This window comes from Bacillus rossius, chromosome 17, assembly GCF_032445375.1.
Source record: "Bacillus rossius redtenbacheri isolate Brsri chromosome 17, Brsri_v3, whole genome shotgun sequence".
In the NCBI taxonomy this organism is placed as follows: Eukaryota; Metazoa; Arthropoda; class Insecta; order Phasmatodea; family Bacillidae; genus Bacillus; species Bacillus rossius.
This window is the reverse complement of record NC_086344.1, coordinates 23,307,364-23,331,354: the sequence shown is the minus strand read 5'-3', so window position 1 is coordinate 23,331,354 and position 23,991 is coordinate 23,307,364. Positions and strand designations below refer to the sequence as shown.

Genomic DNA, 23,991 nt, shown 5'->3' with positions numbered 1-23,991 from the left:
GATGAGCGAAAGAATAAGGCAGAGAGTGTGCGCATACAGGTATCCTATACAGTCAGCTGTGAATGGCTTGAATTTTATATTTGCTACCAGCGTGATCGCGTTTCTCCTTGTTCAACCAGCAGCGTAGAGAACTCTTTTGGGACAGTACCTGTATTTCCTGCATGGATAGAGCCACCAGCTATAAATTTCATTAAATTTCATGTTTCATTCAGAGATTTGGCGTGTTCCAAAACAGAATTGTTTGAAGAAACAGTAACACACACAGTTTTTCTTTATGGTACGAGTATTGATCAATAATTATTTATATCCTTAAGTGAGTAATAATTTTGTTAGTTCATGTTATTAATTTTTTTTTTATTTTTAATCAAATTTCTAACAAATACAAAACAAGTAAGACTCCTAAATATTTGAAAAAGAAATAAAAAAAACCTCTTCAATGATTTGGTTAAGTTAGGTTAGTGACATTTAAAATACTTTGTGTAAACTCTCAGATTGGTTAGGTTAGCTACGTTTAAAATATTGTAAACAACTTGTGAACGGTTGCTTAGTACGTTTCATATTTTAGTTACGATAAAGCTATAATATTAACATTAGTGTAAATTTCTGAGAAATAAATATAAAAAAATTGATATTTTGGCAATAATTATTTATTTTGATCCTTTAAATATTTTCTTTAAATCCTATAAATACTACTAACTTTTTTAGAAAATTGCCTTCTTTCTCTTTTTCTGCCATGTTAAAACTTATGAGTCAAGATTTGTCCTTATTTTTTTTTCCGCCCCTCAAAAACTAGCTCTCCAGGCATTTTCCCGACTGACCTGTTTGTAAATCGAGACCTGGTGTCTTTACCGCTGACCACAGGCTTTTAAACTGTGGCGGCCGCTTCTTTTAATGACCATCGCAATGGAGTGGCCATGTTTTGTGTTGTGTTCTATGGTTGTGTGGCGAAATAAATACAAATAATAGTTTGTTTTCAAGCTTGAACTGTCAGAAATATGTAGTGTTCTGAATTTTCCACATGCTTTTTTCCACAATGTTTTGCGAGACAGTAACAAAAAAAAATTTTTTTGAATACTTGTCGCATGTTTAAAATGTTGATTATTGTTCATATGTTTTGATTATGAAGTTCCATTAAAATATACACAAAAAGGGTGTTCACATCGCACCTCAACAGAGAACGTCGGTATAGGGCAAACCCACCAGGCAGGCTACGCAGGGCCACTCACCGTACATCTTGCCCTCGTCGGAGAGGATGATCTTCCGCCGGCCGCACGGCGGGTAGATGGCCAGCGCCTCCTGGAAGCTCTGCTCGATGTCGGGGCTCCACACGCCCTCCGCGTCCGCCGCCGCCAGGTCCTTGTCATCCTGCGGAGGACAACCGTCACACCCGTCACCACCTCGCTCACCCACCCACGACACAGGTCCCGCTTCAAGCAGGTGCAAGCACAAACTGCAATGCAAAGTACCTATTTAATATAACACAAACAGATGAATATGCAGACAGGGGCGTAGCCAGGGGGGAGTTTTAGGGGTTCAACCCCCCCCCCCCCCTAGCACCAAATCTTTAATTAATTTCTTATCCATCACTCAAACAAATTTCATATTAAAAATTAATAAAATTTTTTACCATTACAACATTTAAATTTAAGTACCGAAAACTGCTAAAATAGCACTATTTTACACCTTAAAATCCAAATTTCCCCGGGGGAGGACCCCCGGACCCCCCCCACCACTTTAATACAGGGGGGGGGGGGGGGGGGGAAAGGCCATGCTTCTTAACACCCCCCCATACACAAATCCTGGCTACGCCACTGTATGCAGACAAACTAAATAAGTAAATTTTGGAGCAATTTGTAGTGGCAAAGTAGCAAAAGTGATAATGTAATTAGTAGAGGCAAGGTAATTTGATTTTTAAAAAAATAATTATTGAAATAATTCTTTTTTAGTGTAACAGTGTTTTAAATAAATAATTTCTCCTAGCCCCATACAGATTTATAACCCGATACAGATTGACCTGAAAATTTGTGATTGTGAATTTTTAACGCCAATGAAAATACTTGTAAGTTTTTTTATAAAAAAAAACCATGAGGTGCATGCAAAAGTCAGAAACAATTTTATTGCACTGCAAATGATATGAACTTATGTGTGAGTTTTCTCAACGACAGTTACTTACTAACCACACTCCTTTAGTTGGTTTTAAATTTATAGTATATTATAAAAAAAAGAGTGAATGTACACGTGATATAAGAAACTTCTCTGGCAATTCAAACATCTACTTGTAAGTATATCGTACGGGGTGAAATGGCAGAGAGAGAAAGAAGACAATTTTGTAAAACAGCAAGCTGTAGCTATAATATTTCATTACCTGAGAAATAATTATTTTCCAATAGAACGTACATAGAAGGATATTATTTCCGCCAAGTTTATTACTTCAAACAAGACATCTGCAAGTTGTGAGCTGTTGCAATAATCAGTTATTAATGATTCTTCATTGTCTATGTATTGGAAGTAGTGTTCTTTTTATGTCACTTTGGCTAAGTACCTATTCTCTTTTTCAGTATCTTCACATATTTGATAAAGTAATTTGAAGGATAACCACCTAAAAATAATTCCTCCCCTAAACTGTCTCAGTAGTCAAGACAGCTAAGGCACATAACTTCCAATGCCAAGATCCATGGTTCAAATCCCAGCAGGTTGGAATTATTATACTTTCTAAAATTCCTACATAAGTCCAAATTAATTAAACTGCTTTTTAACCAGGGTTGCAAATAAATTTAAAACAAGTTCATGGCATTAAAGACATCAAATTCCTTAACATTGATTATTCACATTGATACAAAATTCTGAAACCTTCTGCACTCCCATTCATTTGGATGATCTTGAAACTTGTATCTCAATTAAAAATTTTTAAAAGCAATCTGTAAATATTGCTTGAATTTCTAACTTCCACATTTACGATCTACTAAATCTGAAGCAACTTTAAAAACCATGACACATTTTCGCTCAAATTTTGTTTCTACTTGTTTGGAATTAATGAAGGCCCTGAAAATATTAGTCATCACTGAATTGGATCAAGACAAAATAAACCTAAATAAGTTTTTTACATATTTTTCTGTACATTTAAATTCAAAACAGTTACATTAAACACTATAAACTTATTTTACAATTGCACCAGATCATTTTCAAAATACATACATATAATTTAATTTCTTTGTGGAAATCTTTTTTGTATATAAATATATTAAAAAAAACTTAACTTTTGAATTAAATATAACCCCAAATTTACTACTGAGATTCAGTAGCTCATGCCTTCGTGATAGCAATATAAATTTTTCACATCACAAAACATAGAAGTGATTTTCAGAGATGCTCATTATTTTAATTTTTGAAATGTTAATTTCATAAATACAACAAAAATCTGATATTATGAAATGGAAGGGGCTTAGTCAATAAATTTGATTATGTGTAATTTTTATAAAGATATGAAAAACCTAAATACGTAAACACCATGAATATGTTTAATGAGGGCTGCTAAATGCAAAAGATATTGAGATACAGGTGGATTCATTTGGCAGTTACTCTCAAAAAAAAAAAACCTTTAACCAAAATCTTAAAAAATATTCATCAAGAACAAAACACAAATGCATTCACAATTTGGAAACCTATCAGCTTAATTTCATTGTAATATCTAGAAATGTTCAATCAAACGAAAAATAACACAAATTGTTTTTTAAAAAAATGTTTTGTGATACAGTTATTCTCTAAAACAAAAAAAAAGTACTAACAGAAGTCCTTAGACAGAACCCACACATATTAAAAAATATAATTAAGAAATGGGATGTAATAACATTTAATTTAGGATAGTTAGGAATTCAGAAATGGCATTTTTGTGTGGAGAGCTAAAGTGTAAGGGAACTATTATAATCTGTCCATCTAGGAGTGCAATATGCAAAAAAGTACATACTATAAGATGATGGATTGAACAAAGTCTAGGCCAGGGCTCCCAATCTCTCCTCTCGAGAAAATTTCTCAGAGTTCATTAGGTCCAACCAAGCAACCTTGTATGATAACAAAATATACTACCAATAAGGCAATAATCATCAAAACATACATTAAGCACTTATACACACATTGCACTATTGTTTCTTGCAACTCTACGTGAAAAATTTTGCCAGTTTCTAATATAGAATTACTTTATTCCATAAAACTTTGAAGCACCTTTATTTTTTTAATTTCATGTGAGCATTTGGATGGCTCTTCCATCCATTAAATCAAAATATATTTTGTTAACTGATTAATTCTCTTACTTTTAATTAATTATAAAAATTGTAATTAATTATGACAATGGATGGATTTTTAACCACACACAAAGGTGTGATTTACAGGCTGATTTTAAGACAATAGAGGTTCACGCAGTGTGCACCCTGTGGTATTCCAAGAAATTTGTGATCAGATATAAAAAAATATAGTTACTCTGTTATACCATTTCATTACAGATATACCTTTTTTTTCCTTTGTTAACACATATTATGTGTTACTTGAAATCCTCTACAGGTTTGGCTCGAACAGTGACTTAATATTTCTCTGAAATTAGTATATTATGCGCCAAAAATTTGTATATGGTGAAATCACAATATCATTTGTAGAAACTCCATAAAGTTTGAGAACCACTGCATTAGAGAAACACACAGTATTAAAAATCACTAATCCAGCTTGGTGACTGACATTTTGTCAAATTCCCTGAGTTTTTCAGATTTTCCTTTTCAGTGGGAACCCTGTAGATTTACGGTACACAAAAAGCCACACACCTGAGACATGCCAAACAGACACAAGTTTCACAAAACAACATGCTCATGTATCGCTAATTAATTTTCCAGGACCACATAATTACCCCCCCCCCCCCCCTCTCGCTTTCTACCCCAGGAATAATGAAGTACACTCTGTGCAACACAGATAATAACTAACAAAGAAAAAATTACTAAAGCCAACATCAAAAACTCATTTTGAAATGAGACATAAATGAGGATAAGCAAACAGTGTATTTAACTATCTGTCTTTTGCAACATTGTTTATGTTGCCTTAAGTACCATACAATTAGCACTGCAGTAACTTACTCAAATATACCACCACCATCACCCAAGAGACGCCCAGAAATGAAGGATTGGTCAATGGAAAAATTGTGCCCACACTCAACTGTACATTTGTGAAAACTAATAGATAATTAATTCTTGTCACAACCAAATGTTTTGATTTGACTTTAATTCTATTACAAAAAGAGTTATTCAGCTATTGGGAACATAAAAGAGATGCATTGCCGAAATATTAATTAAATTTATGAAGCAATATAGGTATCCTATTTTTCTCGTTTATTTGTTTCTCCATTTGCACGTGTGATGTAAAAAAAAAAGCAACAGGAATCACTTTCTGTTATATGTTTTATTAATATATATCGTATTAATGAGACAATGCAACTCTCTACCGCTAAAAGATAGTCTATAAAATTTGAGATAAAACACAAAATACGAGAGAAATTTCGGTAAATGCCCTCAAATAATGGTGTTGTCAGTAAATCCCCATTAAGAAATTACCCATCGAGTGAAATTGTATGTATTAATAGGTGGAGCGCTGAATTTTTGACGTGATAACGTCTCATAAATCGATGAACGCCGGCTGCACGCACGAAAAAGCATGACTCACTGTCACGTTACGCCTGAGCCGAGCGTGCAAGAACCGGCCAACAACCCGTGCGAGAAAAAATCTTCTATAATATCAAACAGGTCAAGGTATGCAATTTTTCATCAATGTTTTCTCATGACGTTATCACGTAAAAAATTATCGTCCGTAAACCGACTTTACAGACAACCCCCTTTTTTTTTAAACCTACGAGTATTACGCAGGGTATTTCCTTAAGAGGCCACTCCAGTGTTTCAGGGGCACTATGCAACCCGCGTTAACCTCATAAGATTCAATGCTATTTTCATTTTGCTTAAAACTTATTAACTAATATAGATTTCGAAACGATGCTTGCTTGATATGTAAGACAACGATGCTATTATCAAAGCCCCTTTCTTCAAAAAGGTGCATAAATTATGGTTCAAACCTAGACAATACACTTATGCATATTAATAGATTAGTATAAAACCATAATTTATGCACTTTTTTTGAAGAAAAGGGCTTTGCTAAGAGCATCGTTGTCTTGCATATCAAGCAAGCATCATTTAGAAATCTATATTAGTTAATTAGTTATAAGCAAAATGAAAATAGCATTGAATCTTACGAGGTTAACGCGGGTTGCATAGTGCCCCTGAAGCACTGGAGTGGCCTCTTAACCCTTTGAGGCACACAGAAATATATTAAAAATAAATTAGAATCTATTGCGTAACTTTTAGCAGACGTGGCGGAAGGAAAAATTAAAGCAGCCAATGTTGCTTGTTCTTGTTAGGAACGCCAGATAGCAGCACAAGGCTTACTCACGCGAGGTATTTCGGCAATACCACTGAAACATTGCGAATAGTAACATTTTTTCAAAGTGGTATCACAGAAATACCACTACAAAACAAAGGGTTAAGAGGGTGGATCGGAGAGAGAGGTGTGGTGATGTCCGGGCGTCCCTGTGCCTCCCCCAGCCCCCAGCAAGCAAGCAAGCAAGCAAGGCAGCAAGTGATGTGGGCGACACGTTACCTCGTCGCTTACCTCGTCGCCCACGTCGAGGCTCTTGGCGTCGGGGCCGGAGCCATTGGTGTCGGCCGGGGGCCCGGCGCTGGCAGGGGTCCACGGCGAGGAAATCTTGCCGGCTACCAGCGGACAGCCTGGGGACAACACAGGGCGCCATGGGTCCCTCCCGTCACGCGCGCTCCGGCCTCATGCTCTGTTCAATATGCAACCTGCCTGTCCACAGCTACAAGAATTACTGTTCAGACTGTGCATTAAGCCCCGTTCACACGTTTCCAGTAACTCGCACAAAATGGTCGAGTGGTAACTGGTAGACAGTTACTTGACTCGTGTAAACGGGTAGGGCGAGCTACTCGTACAGGCCAGTTACGACTAGCATGCCAGTAACTGGAAGGGCGAGTTACTACAAAAAATATTTGTTTCACTGGCGCACTGGCCTTCCCCCACCACCACAATTCTTGGTATCTGCGAGATACTTGAAGCGTGTAAACGCGCATACTAGCAGCTAGTTACTCAACACATGTAAACGCTCCTGACGAGCTACTTATACAAGTAGAGTAGCTGGGTTCTAGTGACCAACTGGAATGGTCGAGCTACTGACCCACTGGCATGCGAGCTACTAGCAACGTGTAAACAAGGCTTATGTGTGTGTAATTTTGTGTTAGTAACATTGATTAGACCTCAACGTAATCAGTGCTTCTGAGAAGTCTCTGAATACTTCGAGTTTGTTTTATTTCCCGCGCTGCTGTGTAGTGGCAACCATTATTCAGCATCCTCTGCCAATAGTTGGCAGCCCTGGACTTCCAGCCGGAAGTCAGTCATATATTTTTCATCATGGCTGTGAGTAGTACTATGGTGTAGCCTCGCCGCTAATTGTTGTATTATAATGGCATCTATAATCGTTATCGTATACAGTCCACTCAGTTATCGCGCTATAACAATGACTGTTAGAAAACATAGAACGTTCTTAAGCAAGGGATGTTAAACAATAAAGGAAACATTTGTGATGATTCCACACAGAACATCATTAGTAAAGGTTGCTGACAACTGTCGAAGGAAGGATATTCAACGCCAGTAACCCCCAAAGAACATTGAACGATTGTGTTACACAACTTTCTAACGTGTTTTGAGTTCGCACACTCGGGAAGTATTTATGTGCTGTTGTAAAGTGGAATGTGTGGACAGAATTTTCTCTGTGCCAATTTTTGGATAAATTTTGTGAACTTTCCATCGTTACGGAAAAAAAAGAGCTGTAGCTTAACTTCTTGTCTGCAGTCGTTAGGGGTGATGAAAAGGAGAATGTGTGATGAAATATGGATCTCCTTCTTGGTGGAAGGGGAGTGATCAGACCATTTGAGCAAGTGTCAGGATCATGTGGCTATGTAGTGTCAGGATAATAATTCCTGGATCTAAATGGCTGATTAACTGTTTAATAAAAAGTTTGACACTACAATGACAAGAAAATATTTCTGTAGTGTGATTTTCATTTAATTTAATGCCATGATTTATTAATGCCCATTTCTATTAATTAATTCAGTATGTGAGATAAATTTAAGTTTTACAGGAAATGATTTAACCAACACTGTATTCAAGATTCAAATTTACAACAATATATTTTTCCATAACACTGGAATTTTTTTTGTGTAATTATGTGCCATCATTGCATGATTACTAGTCTTGTTCTTGGACATTTTAATTGCAAAACTGAAGTTATCTTAATGTAATGCTTTATATGTGTGTCTTTGTGTCAATCATGAAAAACATACTTACTTTTTTTATAATCACAGTAAATAACAAAATTGTAATTTAATTGGTGTGTGTATATATATCAAATTACAATTTTTGCATCTACAGGTAAAAAATACATATTTTACATGCAAGAAAAAGCATAATTGTAAACGATCCACACTTTTATTTTTCTCTTTATTATCAAAGCCAATCCACTATATTTTACATGTATACAAATTTCACAAAATATAAAATAACGTATTTCAAGTAATATTTTGCTAGTATTACAATTTAAGTTTCATAAATATGTTGAATTAAAATTATCTGCGTTTGTTATAGGATATTACTTACTACAGTTTGACAACTACAAAAATAATATTTACAAATAAAAATGGTAGGTGACATCTTTGCTAAAGTAGGTTTATCTTATCACAATTAAATGCAAACCTATTTAATTCAAGTAAAACATAGTTTAATGCTCAATAGTTCAGTCACTTTATTGTACTGATCAATGATTCAAGCAAATGCAGAAAATACCCTCTTTAAAAAGAAAGAAACTAATTACAAAGCATTAATGTATGTTGGGTATGAACAAAATCCTTTCAGAAAAAAATTATTTAATGTAATTTAGCCTTTTAAAAGCATAAAAATTCTGATGATTTAAAAAAAACTGATAAAATTGATTTTTTTTCCTGAAAGAAATTACACCATATCACATAGCAGCCAGTAAAATGTTTTAGAAGTTTTATTTTCTAATTCATTCTCCTTATCCACACTGCCCAAAAACATTAAAAATGCCAGCTAATTGTGATTATATATATGTATGTATGTATGTATGTATGTATATATCTGTAAAAGTTCAACCACTTGAAGTTTAACAGTGTACAACATATAAAAAGTTTTGTTTTTGGATAATTTAAAAGGATTAAATGGTGGGAGGGGAAGGTGGGGAGGTTTCCAATGGACTTTTTAGAAATGGAAAATTCTAAAAAACAGTATTCTAAGTGTAATAGGTATAGTGCCCATCAGCCCTAAGGAAAAACCTGCAATAGTTGCATAAAGACTTGGTGGGCTGGTAATAACGGTTATCAATGTGGTGTTTGGAGTAAAACAACTCAATATGCATTTCTTGAGATGCTTTAAAATATCCCCAAAACTGAAGTGTATTACAAAATAAAACTCTGACATACATTATTTCCAAGACTAGAATAAAATATTTTATATTTCATGTTACCCAACAAGCAATAAAAACAATGTTAATAAATCTCAACCTAAGATGTCATGCATTCCAGGCATCAGAATATACGTGCTTTCTTCCGCAAGTCAGCATTCACAAACTAAAGGAATGTCATACACAAGACAGCTAATAACTGCATCTAATAGAATATGCATTAAACATAAAGTTGTTTTCTGATTGCACTATTGTTTCTCCCTTGAAAGCTGAAAATCTATTTGTCCTCGCTGCATGTTCAGAATCTAGGTATCTCCTGGTAACACAGCATCATGTAAGTTTTCTACCCAAACTGACCTGATAATTTTATTCAAATTCCTTGAAGTTAAGTCTACATGTTTTCAAGCGCAGTTTCGATCGTACACATTGTGACAATCGTTGGAGCGAATAAGACAAAAAAAAGGCTCACATAGCATGCATATGACTGGTTGAAAAGCAGAGCAAACTATCGCTCAGCCCAAAAACTCATGTCAGGAAGTCACGTGGCTTTGATGGTTCCCATTTTTTGGGTTCCTGCACTTTTCCCTCTCCCCATATCCCTGTCACATCTAACTTTTCTCCCTCTTCTGACTATCTGGCAAGATAACACGGATGTATTTCAATATACAGTTTGCACCTCTATCAATTTTACATAACCAACACTACTATTAAGAAAAAATATGACTCGTATACATTTGTTTGTTCAAACTTTGATAGTTTGTTACAAAATAGTTTAAAAATTTTTATATCCCTTAAATTTAATTATTTTAAGTACCTATTAAAGATAATTAATGGCTCATGAATTAATTATTGAAATTTGTATCAATTATAGACATTAAAATACTATATTGTAGCCTAAGTTTTGTCAATTTCCCTGTGTTTCAAGAGCCTTTTTCCCAATTTTCCCTGTCTCCAGGAACCCTGATTTGACCAACAGTAGTCAGAATAATGCTGAAGGGCTGGCACAGCATGCAAGACAATATCCATGCTTACATATCAGAATATACAAGGCATAGTTAGTTCAGAGATACGTGAGTACAAGGCTCCGTCTCACATTGTTACCTACTTATTTAATTTTTTATCATTACAATAAGACATTCCCGTAAATTTATCATTACATTTATGTTGTTTGGTCACAAATTTTGTCATGAAACTGATCAAAATTACAAACATTTGCATGACTTTTTTTTACAGTGATTGCTATTTTACAACACAGTGGCTGTTTACTAATAATAAATATGCTACCTTTAACATTTAGCGAGAAAATAGTTCTGAAAGGATGTCCGAATGCTTACAACCTGGTGTATCTACCTTACATAAATTTTCCTGTGTTTACAAATTCTTATAATTTTTAATATTCCTAAGTAACTTTCAATTTTTACGTGTTCCGGACAAAATAAAAATGGCTGGTTCAAGTACCGACTATCATCGCATTTCTACCAAAAACGGTTGACTTCTTTGAAAAGTGCTTCATAAAGGATCTTATGACAATGTACTCCGGCCAGTATCTGATGATGAAATTTGTGAGAAAAAGTAGAATGCAAGAGAGTGTTTGTGATAAATTCAGGGGAAGAGCCCCCAAACAACAGTAATGACAAGAAAATTAAACGAGACAGAGCCTTTTAAAGTCTGGGTATTCCGGACACGGCATGCAACAGGGGCACGGGGGGAGGGGGGCTTACCGAGGGGGTCACAGTGCGGCCCACGGACACTGTCCTGCACGGCAAACGCCGGCCTCATCCCTTGCATAATCTACCGCGCCAGGGCTAAGTCCTGCCAAGCAGTTCCCCTCGCACGCCTTCCCGCCTTCCCGCCTTCCGAGTACTTACAACTCCTGCAAAACACCCCAACTGGCATCACCAGAATTGTATTCATAATGTGTTTCCTTCCTCAAACAGGGTGTCCACAATTTCATTCAGGACCTTTTCACTTTGTTATGAAACAGTGGCATTTTAATACACACAGTATTCAAAATTAAAAAATAAGCAATAGTTAATACAGGTACCTCTTTGCAGGAACATATCAATGTTTTCTAAAAACCTTTTTCTTTTGGGAGATACTTTCAAGATGATTTAATGCATGACTATAACCAAAAGTGAGGCTAAAGGCAGTTGGGTATTGAAGTTTATTACTTTTAGCACCGTTACCCTTTCTTGACAAATACAATTTTCTTACTTTTACATTACCTTAGCCAACCTGTACTAGACCCAAATGGTTATGGAGAATTAAATTAAATGTTTTGTTTTCTTTGTATAATATTATGTGGATGTGTGTTAACAATTTCTCATTTTATATACATATGTTTTTAATTTTGGTGATTGCTAACCATAAATTTGGTTGTGAGTCTATTTCATGGTTTTGATTTGAATACGTGCTAGTAAAAAAAATAAGTACAGACAGTTTTTAGGAGGGTCACATTGACAAGTACTAAAATTGATTACATAAAAATACCAAACACACACAAAAATGTTGAGACATAGGCTATCTTAAAAAACTATTACCTACTTGTTTCCAATAGTGTACTTAGAAGAGAACTCGACAATGTGACAACTCTCAATTATTTAATTGAATAATTTACCCAACATACTTGTTTTAAAATGGTAGATTGAGTGGTTATTTTTATGTATAATACCTTAAATTTAATTCCACATACCTAACACACGGGTAAGCTAACATACCCCTCAGTCTATTATATACCAACATTATCACTCCTAAGATGTCCCACAGTGAAAAAACAAACCATGCTTTGCTACAAAACTATAAAAAACAAGGGGAGGGTTTCAAAGCTCACGAGTATAACTCAATTAGCAGTAGGTCGTGTGCACAAGATTTGACTGTATGGTTTTTAAACTACTAATTCAAAACTACACATAGTATGGTCGTGTGCATGGAAGAAATACTTTGTTACGGACGCATTGCATAACAGCCAATGAGAGCACAGTAAGGTGGCATATTGGCGGGAGTTGAGAACTCTATTTTTTATTTACAATAAGGTGGGGAAAAATTGTTCAAATAGTTCATTGCTCAAGGAGTATAAATCATTGAAATTATCTAGATAAGTGACTCTTGATAAAAGTAATTTTTTTTACTTAAATATTTTTTACCAAAAATTTTGCTTAGCCATATATAATTTATGAGTTTTACAAGATGCCTGGTCCGTTATGGCAGAAGAAACGTACTTCAATCATTCACTAACACTACTAACAAATCGTTAGTCTGGAAGAACAGAGACATAAATCAATAAAGTAAGTTTTTTTCAGGAGAAGCAATTGAATATTTGACTAAATTCAGACTTGCTTTGATTGAAATTTTGAAACTGTGGGTGTTCAATGTTCAACAACAGCAGCAGCATGTTTCATAGTTCATTCGAAGATATTTAATGTATTATTCACCACAAAATTTAATTCGCTGAAATTAAATTGAAACCAATTTTGCACAGGCTGTGTGCATGATGGTGTGACATGCACATGTTTTATGGGTGTATGTCCCATTCATTATTTTATGTTTACGGTTAACACTGCTAAACTTGCAAACTTTTTGAGTAGCCGAACTTCAAAAAAATGAAAAATGTGCATAACCACTTGGCAAAATTGAATTTTTTTATATTTTTGTGCAGTATGGATAAGGATAACCAGATTGAATAAATAACTAAAATAATTTTGGTTTAAAGGCAATGATGGTGGCTACTGCGTGATATGGTTTAAAATTCTTTCAGAGAAAATTTTTATTTAATTTAAATTTGACTTTTAAAATCATAAAAATTCTGAAGATTTTGAAAAGCTACAAAAATTTAAAAAAAAAAAATTCTGAAATAAATTAAACCACACCACTAAGTAGCCAGTAGAATTGACTTAAATCCTAAAAAGTTCCAGTTTTATATTCCATTTCATTCTTGTTATCCATACTGCACAAAAAAAATGCAACATTGCCAGCTAATTATGCAAAACGTGTGATATATACGTTTTTTTTTTTTTTTTTTTTTTCCAATTTTGTGAAAGTTCAGCCACTCAAAAATACGGCAAGTTTAACTGTGCAGAACGTAATTATAAAATAACCTGGAATCACTGGATGTGACACGTACTGTTGAAGGGGTAGGTATGGTTTTAAAAAAAAAAAATTAATGCTTCCAAATCTAATGAAATTAACTAAATAACAATGTGCACATAGTGTTGTGTATTGCCTATAACCCCCCCCCCCCCCCCAAAAAAAACCGTTTTAACCAAATCCATCCGTTAGTGGGAGAAAATGGTGTTAGGTTTTTTTTTGTTTATTTCCCTCCCTTTATCTTTATCCGTCTTGTTACGCATTACTTTAACAACTTGAGGACGTGTCTCATAAGCATTTTTTTTTATAAGCTGCGATCAACGTTCCTGTATCCATATTCGAGGTAAGCGGAGAGACGGACACGCTAATATTTTACGCTAGGCGTCGCGTGGCGTCGCTTCGCGTAGCGTCGCGTCGCGTCGCGTCTCGCTCGGCGTGGCCACTCACATAAAAAAAGGGCACTGTTTTTACTCCCAGGTGTCGCGTCTCGTCGCATCCAGTGTGGCGTTGTTTCTCTTTCATCCGTGAAGCCAGGTTGCCGCAGGCTTGGCGGCGGCGGTTTGGCAGCCCTGTTCAGGTCGCGCGCTGCGTTGCCATTCGGTCGCGAGACGCGGGTGAGTCACCGCCTCTCCAGGTAGAAGAGAGAGGGCGACTGCAACAAAGCCCGCCCGCGCACCGGCCCGGCACTAGCGGTGGGAGTAGCGACAAACTTTGTCCCTGCGACAAGCGCGCGGCGACCAGTGGCACGGAAGAGTCGCCGCGACTTTGTCGCTTATAGCGACATCGCAATCCCGAAGCTTTATGGAACGTCATACTACGGAGGGACATAACAACATAAGCTTGTTAGGGTTTGAGGGGTTTTCGAAATAAATGATTTTATTACTATCTTAAGTGCGTTGCCCGGGCTAAAATCACCCTCTGGAGCTGATTTTCGGAAAAACCTCGTTTTCAGTTAAATGGCTATATAATGCAAGGAACATCACAGACGAGTTTCCATTCTGCGGGACATATACTTGAAGAAAAAAAACGGGGACATGTTGACCTTTAATGACCCTGCAAAAAAAAAAAAAGAACATATTAACAATGCATCAGCTGTTGCCATAAAATTTAAAAAACAAAATTCTCCAGTAGGTAACTGCTCCCTGATGATGGCGACTGCATTGTCGACCGAAACGTCAGTGAATTATTCGCCAAGGACGCACGCGGCTACAGCCCAGAAGCCAAAGCTACTTCGGACAATGTCCGTGGAAAGCCTGCGAACATTATATTAATCTTTACGATATACTCGCGATTCGAGGTTCGAATTGCCAAAGAGACGTTTGTTTCACTTACTTCCATCACGGGAACTTGCGTTACACGCGCTCTGTTCTTTTTTTGACGTGCCAACGTCTAGTAAATCTATGAACGCCCGCTGCACGCACGAAAAAGTGTCCCGTTACGCTCATTGTACGCTTGCGCCGCATCTATCTCTCTTCCACTCGATTGGAACAACCATCGATTTGACTTTTTCGAGGCACATTAAACTTGAAACACTCCCATTCGTTTCCTACAATTCCTATCATCGTCCTATCCTTAACAGAATAACACAGATTGGAAGAAGTTAAATAGCAAACATGTATAAAAGTTATAGTTAAAATAATCTCTTCGTTAAAGTAATAAACATATTTGAATTAATGAGTGCAAATAAAATTAAATTTATAAATTAAATTGTAGCTTTCATTTCACTCCTTCTTTGTGTCCATACAAAATAGTGATAATTCAATAAAAATAATTCAATTTTATTCATAAAAGTATGCGATCATTTCATGAATGTTTTGTTATGACGTTGTCACGTTAAACTACCGTCCGTAAACCGACTTTACAGACAACCAATTTTGTTTAGTTAAATCTAAGAGCGGGGCGCTGCTAATAAATAAAATAAACAATCGAACAATGACAGTGTGTGACGCGTGTCGGCGACCACCCCCGCTGGGCGGACGCCAGAGGGACGGGCACACGGACGCCCGACGGAGGCGAAAGCAAGAGTAGGCGTCCCGGCGCGCGCGGCGACTTGTTGCGCTGGGGAAGAGAAAACTATCTTCTTTTTTTTTATATTCGCCCCCCGAGGCGGGGCGGAGGGAAAAAGCAAAGTGGAATAGGCGGAAAGAGGAAGAAGGAGACAGGGGGGAGATGATCGACAAAAACCAGACCCGCCTCTCTCTCTCTCTCACTCGACGACGACGGCGCCAGGGCTGTCCAAAAGACCTCCTCTCCTCCACTGGACCACTCCTTTTCTTCCCTCCGGCTTGTCAACTTCCCCCCGGTAAAGATCGAAAAATTCCTTGCTTGCGAGGTTGGCTGCCCTGCCGCGGCTTCTTGTCTCTTAGCTTCACCGGCTCAATTAGCCACTTGCCTCTCCGCACAGCAGCCCCTGACAAGACATCGCCTTCCTGGGCCCCGCCAAAACGACGTGTCTTTCGGGCCGGTATACCTGGAGCACTACTGGCTTTCAATATATATACTGTATAGAAGTCGCGAGTGGATAGGATTTACTCTACGTTTTTCAGAAGCGCGTGATGAGCAGCTTGGGAACTTCACCGCTGCAGTGCGCTGCCGTAACGCCCTGTATCGTCTTAGTTGTTATTTACCCGTTAGAGCGCAGCTCTGTCGCCCGCTGTCATTCCCCGCACCCCTCACCCTTCATTCACTGCAGCTCAACGTCGTTCAGCAGGAGGGGGAAGGGGTGTTTGAAGAGTTCGACACTTGTGTGCTAGGGACCACCACAAGTCGATGCCCTAGAGATGGTGGCGATTGCAGCGGTGAATTAACCAACTACCTCAAAACCGTATTAGAAATTTTATTCTGGGCTGGCAACTTCTATACAGTATATAGGTATATTCAAAGCTACTGGACACGGATTTCGGATGTCCTAATCGTTGCCCTTAATACCGCGCATGCGCACATATAACGTCCCCGTCGATTTCGTCCAGACGGCGGATTCGTGTCCGGTCATAGTCATCATTTACGCGATCATCGGGGGACGTGGTGTGTTAAATGAAAATACGATAGCGAAACTGGAATACTTTTTGTATAATTTAATGATCATATTAATTACTACTTGCAAAATTATAATCTTTGTGCGATGGTGCTGCTATCTCAAGGATTTTTGACGTGATAACGTCTCTTAAATCGATGGCTGCACGCACGAAAAAGCATGACTCATTGTCACGTTCCGCCTGAGCCGAGCGTGCCAAGAACCGGCCAATCACCGTGCGAGAAAATCTTCTATAATATCAAACAGGTTAAGGCGGGCTTTTTAAAAGTCCAATTTCGTCATTTCAAATTTACAATTAATTGACATTGATTTGATTTATGTTTATTTCTATAACTAATTGTTCGTGATTATATTCAAACAAATTATTAAAATTAAATTTGCAAAAACTGTAAATAATATTTGAAAATTAAAAAGTATGCAATTTTTTCATCAATGTTTTCTTATGAAATCATCACGTAAAATTATCGTCCGTAAACCGACTTTACAGACAACCACTTTTTTTTTTTATCAATCAATGAATGAGTGCGAAATGTCCGCTAAGATGCGTTCATTGAAACGGCAGCTGATCTGTTTGTTCCCTTATGGGGATTCGATTTGGGCAGGTTCTGGAATACGGCCCACGAGTTAGCTTAAGGTATTATCCCAACAAGGCGGTGCTTATTCTCTACCTTACCCGAACTTCTTGGAATACCGCCCTTAACGACGAAACCACAGCGTGTTGCAGGCCTCATAAGAGTGTCGATGTAAGTAATTATGTGCCAAAAAGTTTATTTATTTTGGTAAACTTAAGGCTCGTTTTCACATACCTTGTTAATTAATTTCGTCGATATTTTTTTTAGTACACTGTTATTTTTCATTTGATTGAACATTCCCAAATAAAACAGTGAAATTTGAATGCACGTGTGTTTGTTCTTGCTGAAGTTTAATTCTAAGGTGATGGCTAAAGGCTCCGAATTTTTTGAGAGCCAAGGCCAAATGAATCCACCACTATGTCAATAACTTTTGCATTTAGAGTAGCTCTCCTTAAACATATTCTTTACAAAATTTACACACATAATCATATTTCTTGATTGGGTTTTCCGTGTCATAATATCAGTTAGATATATTTCTGAAAATCAACGTACTGTTGCGAGCGATAATGTGGAAAATTTGAATGTCAGAAAGGCGTGAGTTACAGAATCTCAGTAGTGAATATGGGGGTCAAATTTCATTTTAAAAATTGAACTATTTGTTTTAGATTAACGCACAAGCAAAAGATTTCACAGTGAAATTGTAATAAATTAATGAATAATTTGTGATCATTAATAAGACACCTCGATACCTCAATTGCAACAGTCTGGTCACATTACTACGCTGCCAGCATTTCTACTTACCGTTACTATCGTTTCTCATATCACCGCAGTGTTTCCTGTTTCCTAGCGGGTTACATAACACATCGCCTCACTTGGTATTCCTATCGAAACTATACTGACGTTCGATAATCCGGCAAAATCTGCCAAGACCGCGGTTCCCGGCGGGTACCGGATTAAAGGCCTTTTCGCTGCACTACTCTTTTCGACCGACAGCAAAAATTTGTTTGTCTGTAAAGTCGGTTTACGGACGATAGTTTAACGTGACAACGTCATAACAATGACGAAACAATGATGAAATGATTGCATACATTTATGAATAAAATTGAATCATTTATATTGAATTATCATTATTTTGTATGGATACAAAGAAGGAATGAAATTAAATCTACAATTTAAGTGATAAATTTACTTTTATTTGCACTCATTAATTCAAATATGTTTATTACTTTAATGAACAGATTATTTTAACTATAACTTTTATACATGTTTGCTATTTAACTTCTTCCAATCTGTGTTATTCTGTTAAGGATAGGACGATGATAGGAAAAGTAGGAAACGAATGGGAGTGTTTCAAGTTTAATGTGCCTCGAAAAAGTCAAATCGATGGTTGTTCCAATCGAGTGGAAGAGAGATAGATGCGGCGCAAGCGTACAATGAGCGTAACGGGACAATGTGCTTAGCGGGACAATGAGTCATCCTTTTTCGTGCGTGCAGCCGGCGTTCATCGATTTATTAGACGTTGTCACGTCAAAAAATTTTCTTGAAAGGTTATCATATAACTAGCAAGATTAGTTGTGAAACGTATTCAAATACGTCATGTACATACACTTCAGCTCTGAGGCACTTTTTGAAAGCGAAAGAGAAAGACGCAGTTTTGGGGCACGCGTCGTGGATTTCTCGTTAAAACGGCGGGATGTAATTAAGCTTCGCGGATATATAATTTTTTATTTTATTTTGAAAGATAAAAGTCGTGTCTACACTGTGTTACCGGTTCCGGTAACTTTCTTCATTGTTTAGTTAGCTGTTGCTTACGTGAGTTGGGGGAAGAGTGTGAGGACCGATTGTTGACCGCGGTGTTGCTGGAGTAAAGCAACAGGGCGGTTACAACTGGCACGATGACGTCACAGGAAAAAAAAACACGTACAGACATAATATATCCGTTGTGGGCTCCACCACTGTTGAAGATTATTAGTCTCGTAGTTAGTAACGATTCAAATTTGACGGTATTTTGTCACACAATAAAGTTCGACCGACTATCACTATAACAAGCGAATAAATGTTTTCACGTAAAATTAAATCGTAGCGTTGCCACCACCCGCGTCAGAAGAGAAACTTCACACTTCCATAATCCACTCGAACCATGAAACAAAATATTCTAAACAAGGAAGCACACAATGAAGGTTCAAAATTGTAACACATTAAGCAAATAGTCTAATGATTCTCTGATTTATCCGTTATTCCTTCATCCATGCCCACTCCTGACTGTTGCACTTTACGTTACGATCTATGAGCAAGGACGATGATTATAATGGTAAATTGCGATAACACCAAAAATCCATTTCAAAATACCGCATAACACAGAAATGCAAATTAAATACATCATATAGCACCGAAATGTTAGTTAATTCCAATCATAAAAAATAAGAATTAAAATGCAAATGCTCGCCAATTTATTACAATTTTATTTTACCGTAAAAATGAATGCAGAAAATAAATTTTACCCTTATTTTGGTGGAGTGAGCATTAAAAAAAACTTTAATAAAATTAAAAAAAAAAACATAATATCCTGTCCTGAGTCATCGGCTGTTGAAAGGTTTTGCTCCAGAAGGTAGAAGCCAGAGAGTCGAAAGACGGGTAATTACACAACACGGGCATTTGAACTGGTGTGAATGGAAAGAAGCAAGCTGCCACTCCTTCCTTTAATTAGCGCCGCGGAAGGCAGCATTGTTAAAACCCGGAAAGATGCGTGCTGGAGTGTGTCCCATTGCGCGCGCTCTGTTTAGCCAAGTCCTCTCCACGCCTTCTTGGGCCAGTGCTCCGAGCCCGAGCACGATAGGTCACGTATTATGGTGTCCTTCGAGCTGCCCCAACTTCTGCGCATGCGCAGAGCTCACTTTCCCGTTGATTTCATCCAGAATGGGTGAACCCGCGTCTGGCGCTATCAACCCGTATATATTCACTTTCGTGAACAACCAAATGTAACCAAGCAACCAAATGTAACCAAGTAACCAAATGAAACCTTGCGGTAGCTAAACCATCCTGTTACACATTTTGATGGTTGGTAACAAACAAGAAGTAATCGGAACCTTAAAAAAGGTATTTGAGAATAACACTATTAAAATTCACACAAATGTGCGTCCGAATTTATAGTTTCGAGTCTCCGGCAAAGTGCGCGGAACAGAAGAACGGGTATGAGCAGTAGCAAGTTCAAACCCTGGCAGGCGGAAAAGCAAGGGAAACCAACGCTACTTTTCTCTTGTTACCTAAGCATGGCATGGCGACGGTGATGCTAGTTTTTTTATATTTTTCGCCGTAAAAAAAACTGCATCAAGTGGATGCGAAACGTCCGCTAGAATACGTTGAAACTATATTCTAGATCCGCGTCAAGAAATGTAAACACAATTTGTGTGTGTGTATGTATATGTATATAATCTAGCTTGGCATCATTCTACGTAAAATTTACGTGCCCGAGTTTCGTACGATAAGTTTATTCGCAACACGAGAACACACGAATTGGCTCGTTACACATCACTGGCGAGTAGTTTGTTTGACTGTGTTAAAACCTGTAAACAGCTACGAGGCCTAGCACATTGCACGAGAAGTCTAAGATGTACATCAAGTTCTGTCCCTGCCCGAACACGCCAAAATATTCACCTTCGGCCAACCTCGGGATTTGTTTTATTTTTTGCGCAGGAAAAATGAACTCAAATATTAAAAGTGGTCGGTCAGGTTAGCTACATTAAAACACTTTAAAACACTATGAACGGTTAGTTAGGTTAGTAAAGCTACATTAAAATAAACAGAGAAATATAAATGAACCCGAGGTTGGCCGAAGGAGAATGAATATTCGGGCGTGTTCGGGCAGGGACAGAACTTGATGTACATCTTAGGCTCCCCACATTGCACATCCCTGACGGGCCGGTGAATGAAAACGACGAGGCGAAGAGGCAACGCCGCCTCGGCCAGGTTACCTTATAAGGCAGGGCGGGTCGGGCGCCCGTCTGGGGCGATAACGGTGTAGTTCTCCCCCTCCACTCATAGCATCACGCATCCCAGGGCCGTCATAAGTTTTGACGTGACAACGTCCAATAAATCGATGAACGCCGGCTGCACGCACGAAAAAGTGTCCCGTCACGCTGTGCCCCGTTACGCTCATTGTACGCTTGCGCCGCATCTATCTCTCTTCCACGCGATTGGAACAACCATCGATTTGACTTTTTCGAGGCACATTAAACTTGAAACACTCCCATTCGTTTCCTACTTTTTCCTATCACCGTCCTATCCTTAACAGAATAACTCAGATTGGAAGAAGTTTTAAATAGCAAACTTGTATAAAAGTTATAGTTAAAATAATCTCTTCGTTAAAGTAATAAACATATTTGAATTAATGAGTGCAAATAAAAGTAAATTTATCAATTAAAATTGTAGATTTCATTTCACTCCTTCTTTGTATCCATACAAAATAGTGATAATTCAATAAAAATGATTAAATTTTATTCATAAAAGTATGCAATCATTTCATTAATGTTTTGTTATGACGTTGTCACGTTAAACTATCGTCCGTAAACCGACTTTGCAGACAAGCAATTTTTATTTTAGTGGTCAAGTACATTTACGCTCAGATCTAGTACTGACTTTTTTCTTTAATATAATATTATTACAGTAACTCCAATATGTTTTATTATTAAGCGTAATTATTTTTAAAAACTATGGAATGAATTTGTGTGTGTGGTGTGATATTTAAGTTAGAGCATTACAACTTCCTAAATTGTTAAAACCATAACAAATTATAATTTAGTACTTTTTTTTTTCCAAATCTAGTACTTTTTTCTCGTCTTAGTTGGTACGAAATATTTTTTCCTAGTGGACACCCTGGCCGTCATGCATACCACTGCCGAGGTGCAGAGAAAAGGACGACTTCAAACCCGCCGTTCTTTTGGACGATCCTTGCAATGGTGAAAATTGTTTTGAAACATGTTTCTTTTAAATGGACGCCGTTGTTGAATATACGAGCGCGTGACCCCACCCTTCCCCCCTCACCTAAAAACCCATATGCAGCCAATGTTAAATGAATTAGTCCGCACAGAGCAGAAAATTCTCCGTGAAAGGAAGTAGTCATAAATAATATCTGTCGTTTGACGTCAGCCCACTGAGTACGTCTGTAACATAATTGTTTTTTTCTAATCCTTCCACAGAATTATTTGTGTATTCATCCTTTATGGTCCGTTCTTGTAGTTTCTCTATGACAACCAGGAATATGGTTCGGAACACGCTGTAATCCGGCACCAATCGAGCCTCTCTCGTTCAGAATTCCCCCCCCCCCCCTTCTCTTTGTGATGATCTTGGCCGCCTTACTGCGCTGCACAGGAAAAAAAATGGTGGCGTAGTAAAAACAAATTTATTTTTAATTAATAGAAATAAAATAATAAAGGACTACAGTGACATACATACTTTGACAAGTCAAAAAAAATTTAAAAAAATAAATAAAAACCTTAAATACTTGTATAAAATTAGTTGATGTAAAATACTCGAGAAATAAGTTTGAATTAATGATGTAAATCAAAAAAATATAATGAATGTTTATTCTAATTTATTAATTTGAATTATTTATTGAAAAATAATGTAATATATAAATTATGCATCCGGGAGGATACTTAGAAAATGTGTCTAAAAAAAATTTACATTACTTATATTCACAATAAATAAATGTTTTTAATGATCACTAAAGTATAATTCATTTTTATTCGAATTTATCCTTATTTAAGTAATGTGAAAATTTCGTTGCACGAGCATCGTCAAAATTCACTCTCATTATTTTCCATAACGCACCTAAACGATATAGCTTCAAAAAAAATTCCGTACTTTAACAAAAAGATTCCTTTGCCAAGAAATAGTTTGTATAACTTTGTACAGCACACAGCATGCATATATTAAATACGTTTTACGAGATAATACTGCGTAAATCTTACGAAAATGGGCGCATAATTATTCAATAACTGTTTTATTCTGATTATTAATGTGCGCAGTTAATACTGGAAAGCTATTCAGGGCACGGTTTAGTTTTAAATATTGGCGGTACTGGAACAACACAATCCGTCTAATGTATTTTTACTCTTCAACGATATTTTTGGCACCTGACTGACAAAGTGGCTGGTTGGCGAATATACAATTATTTTTTAATAACATATAAGTAACAAGGTTTTTTTTTTTAAATTGTTTATAGCTTCAACTTCTTGGAATAGTACTCAGATGTATTTGAGAAAGTATTCACGTTGATTTATTTTTTTAAACTCTTTGTAATACGTAATTTTTCAACTATTTATTTATTCTTGTGTATTTATTAATACAAAATATTTTTTTTTGCAAAACTCCGTCCACCCCGGGGAGAACCCCCCCCCCCCCCCCCCCCCCCCCCCCCCCCCCCGCCGACGAGGGTAGCGCATAAAGAAACGCGCTCCCTCGCGGAAGCCGGCTTTCAGTGGGGTTTTTTGATTGCACCCTTCACCGCTCCTACCGATCCGACTCGAGCGACCAGCAGGGAAATTTCCAGCCACGGACGCTGCGCAAAGTCCATGTGGAAAAATCCCCCCCGCATTGCTGCGGGCGGGGATATAACCCCGGACCTGCCGGTCGCGAGTTACAATTACAATTAATAGGTTTTTATTTTTTTCGTAATTGTCACAATACATGGTTTGCAGGGTTATTTAGACATACCAGCAGTTTCCTGCTCT

The 23,991-nt window shown here is 37.2% G+C and overlaps 1 protein-coding gene across 4 annotated transcripts in view; it reads right to left on the bottom strand.

The window, feature by feature from the left end:
• Window positions 1-23,991, bottom strand: part of LOC134540754 (transcriptional enhancer factor TEF-1) — a 268,214-nt gene that overhangs the window by 51,051 nt on the left and 193,172 nt on the right. For 2 of the 4 annotated variants that reach the window (XM_063383652.1, XM_063383653.1), the window contains exons 2-4: window positions 11,293-11,444; window positions 6,682-6,809; window positions 1,227-1,365 (exon numbers count right to left, since the gene is read on the bottom strand). In XM_063383652.1, the coding sequence (XP_063239722.1) occupies window positions 1,227-1,365; window positions 6,682-6,809; window positions 11,293-11,359 (334 nt within the window). In that variant the 5' untranslated portion in view covers window positions 11,360-11,444. The remainder of the gene's footprint in view (window positions 1-1,226; window positions 1,366-6,681; window positions 6,810-11,292; window positions 11,445-23,991) is intronic. The other 2 variants (XM_063383655.1, XM_063383654.1) reach the window with 1 other exon arrangement.